The sequence below is a fragment of the Triticum dicoccoides genome, chromosome 2B (assembly GCF_002162155.2).
Source record: "Triticum dicoccoides isolate Atlit2015 ecotype Zavitan chromosome 2B, WEW_v2.0, whole genome shotgun sequence".
Lineage (NCBI taxonomy): Eukaryota > Viridiplantae > Streptophyta > Magnoliopsida > Poales > Poaceae > Triticum > Triticum dicoccoides.
This window is the reverse complement of record NC_041383.1, coordinates 821,837,441-821,839,334: the sequence shown is the minus strand read 5'-3', so window position 1 is coordinate 821,839,334 and position 1,894 is coordinate 821,837,441. Positions and strand designations below refer to the sequence as shown.

The following is a 1,894-nucleotide window of genomic DNA, read 5'->3' as shown; positions in this document are numbered from 1 at the left end:
CCGTGGGAAGATTTGGTGTTTGATGTCAAAATGAGCTCAATCGAGCGTTTAGTGCTTTTGACCAGCAGCTCTATGTCCTTTGTCTCGCCGACCGTCTTGTCGACTTCCACGGATCCCCATACACTGTGTGCATGCATGCAGCACTTTATCTTTGTGGCCCACGCATCTCCTTCAAGTCTTACTTCCGTTTTACTTGGTCCGTGTCACAGCTTGACCATAACGAATAATTATTTAACTCCATTTGGACAAAACTTGACACCAAAGCTTATGCATGGTGTTCTTCGACTGATCGTTACTTTCGATGGTGAGGATGTTATTGATTGTGAACCTATATTAAACTTTTTTTTTGAGGGAAGAACCTATATTAGGCTATTTACACATAGGAATGAAAAAAGTCGCGGAAAACCGAATTATTATACAATACTCACCTTCTGTAACAAGGTGGGATTATTTAGCTACTATGTTTACATAAGCAACACGCTTTACTTCTGATACCAAATGTTAGCTTCCTCACGGATCCAACACGCGATCTCTTGAAGGTTCACACAAGCACCTGGCGTAGAACACAAGCAGACGAACGGAGATTATCCATGTATCGTGCCTCATGTTTTCCTCTGATTGATTTACTTATTTTTTTTCTGGTGATTACCACCGACCCATGCCGTTGGTTACTCGGTGTACATGCAGCGAGAACTACCGAACTCATTGGTATACTAGGTGAACCTCTTTTTTGGCATGCATTTTTTTAGAAAATAGTGTGGCCGTGCTGGGCTTACCAGCGCTTATTGACTCACATCGAAATACTTTCACGATAGTGAGAGGCGACACTGCACTTGCATCAAATTGGCTATTTTCTTTCCCCTAAATTTTTATTTGGCTATTTTCCTTTTGCGAAACTCTGAAATCTGGTACTCAACACTCACTAATTTCCTGACGCCTAGGGCATGGAAAACCGTAGTCGACATATTTTGTTTTTGCGGGGGTGGCCGACATCTATTGCAGTCCATGTTACTGTAGATATGTTTAACCAATCACAACGATCCTCTCAATAAATCTTCCGAAAGAAGTGCCTAAATTAACAACTCTCATTATTACCTGCAGGGTTCAGGGCGTCGAAATGTCATGTGTAACATTATTTGGCTATTAAAACGTCCTGGTGTGATCTCTGTTTGGGGGACTGGTAATGATAAATCAACTCTTGTCAAAGAACTGTTCAACCTTATAACAAATGGGAATGAAGAAAAAATAATGTCTCAAAAGCCAGAAGATATAAGGTACGGATGGGTTGATGTGGCCCAACCATTCAGTTTGAAGAAGTTCTGCCAGGGCTTGTTGCAGTCGTTCGTTGAAAATGTTCCTAAATTCGACGAGGATACATTTGACTTCGACGAGGATAATATTGACCCCCACGAGGAAGATTTCGATTATGATACTGAGTCCGTCCAGGGTATTCGGTAAGCAATTGAAGGCTACGAGTATGGTGAAGATTCTGTGGATATGGTGGGATTGTTACGTAGGGAGCTTTGTAAGCGTGACTGCCTGGTAGTTATTAACGGCATGCAGTCCACAGAAGACTGGCAGTTAATAAAAAGCACATTGACACCAGAAGGTAATAAAAGTCATATAATTGTCATAACAGATGCCGAGACTGTGGCCACAAGCTGTGTAGATCATGAATATCATGCACTGAATGTCGACGACGTGGCCCTTCATCCTTCCATGCAGGTATGCTTACTCCTGTAATAAGGTTAATTACGTACTTCCTTCGCCTCGTCTACCAGCCAGTTTAACTTTCATACTCTCCGCACAGTAGTTTTCTTGAATGTCAACCCACTCAAAATTTGATCAAATTTGTTGAAAAAAGTTAAATACATTTTGTGAGAAATCTAATGGG

General features: G+C 41.4%; 1 protein-coding gene across 1 annotated transcript in view; it reads left to right on the top strand.

Moving 5' to 3' along the window:
• LOC119366621 (disease resistance protein Pik-2-like) overlaps positions 1-1,894 on the top strand; it is a 23,571-nt gene that overhangs the window by 7,078 nt on the left and 14,599 nt on the right. Inside the window, exon 2 of the mRNA XM_037632385.1 lies at positions 1,102-1,725. Coding sequence (XP_037488282.1) covers positions 1,498-1,725 — 228 coding nt within the window. The 5' untranslated portion in view covers positions 1,102-1,497. The remainder of the gene's footprint in view (positions 1-1,101; positions 1,726-1,894) is intronic.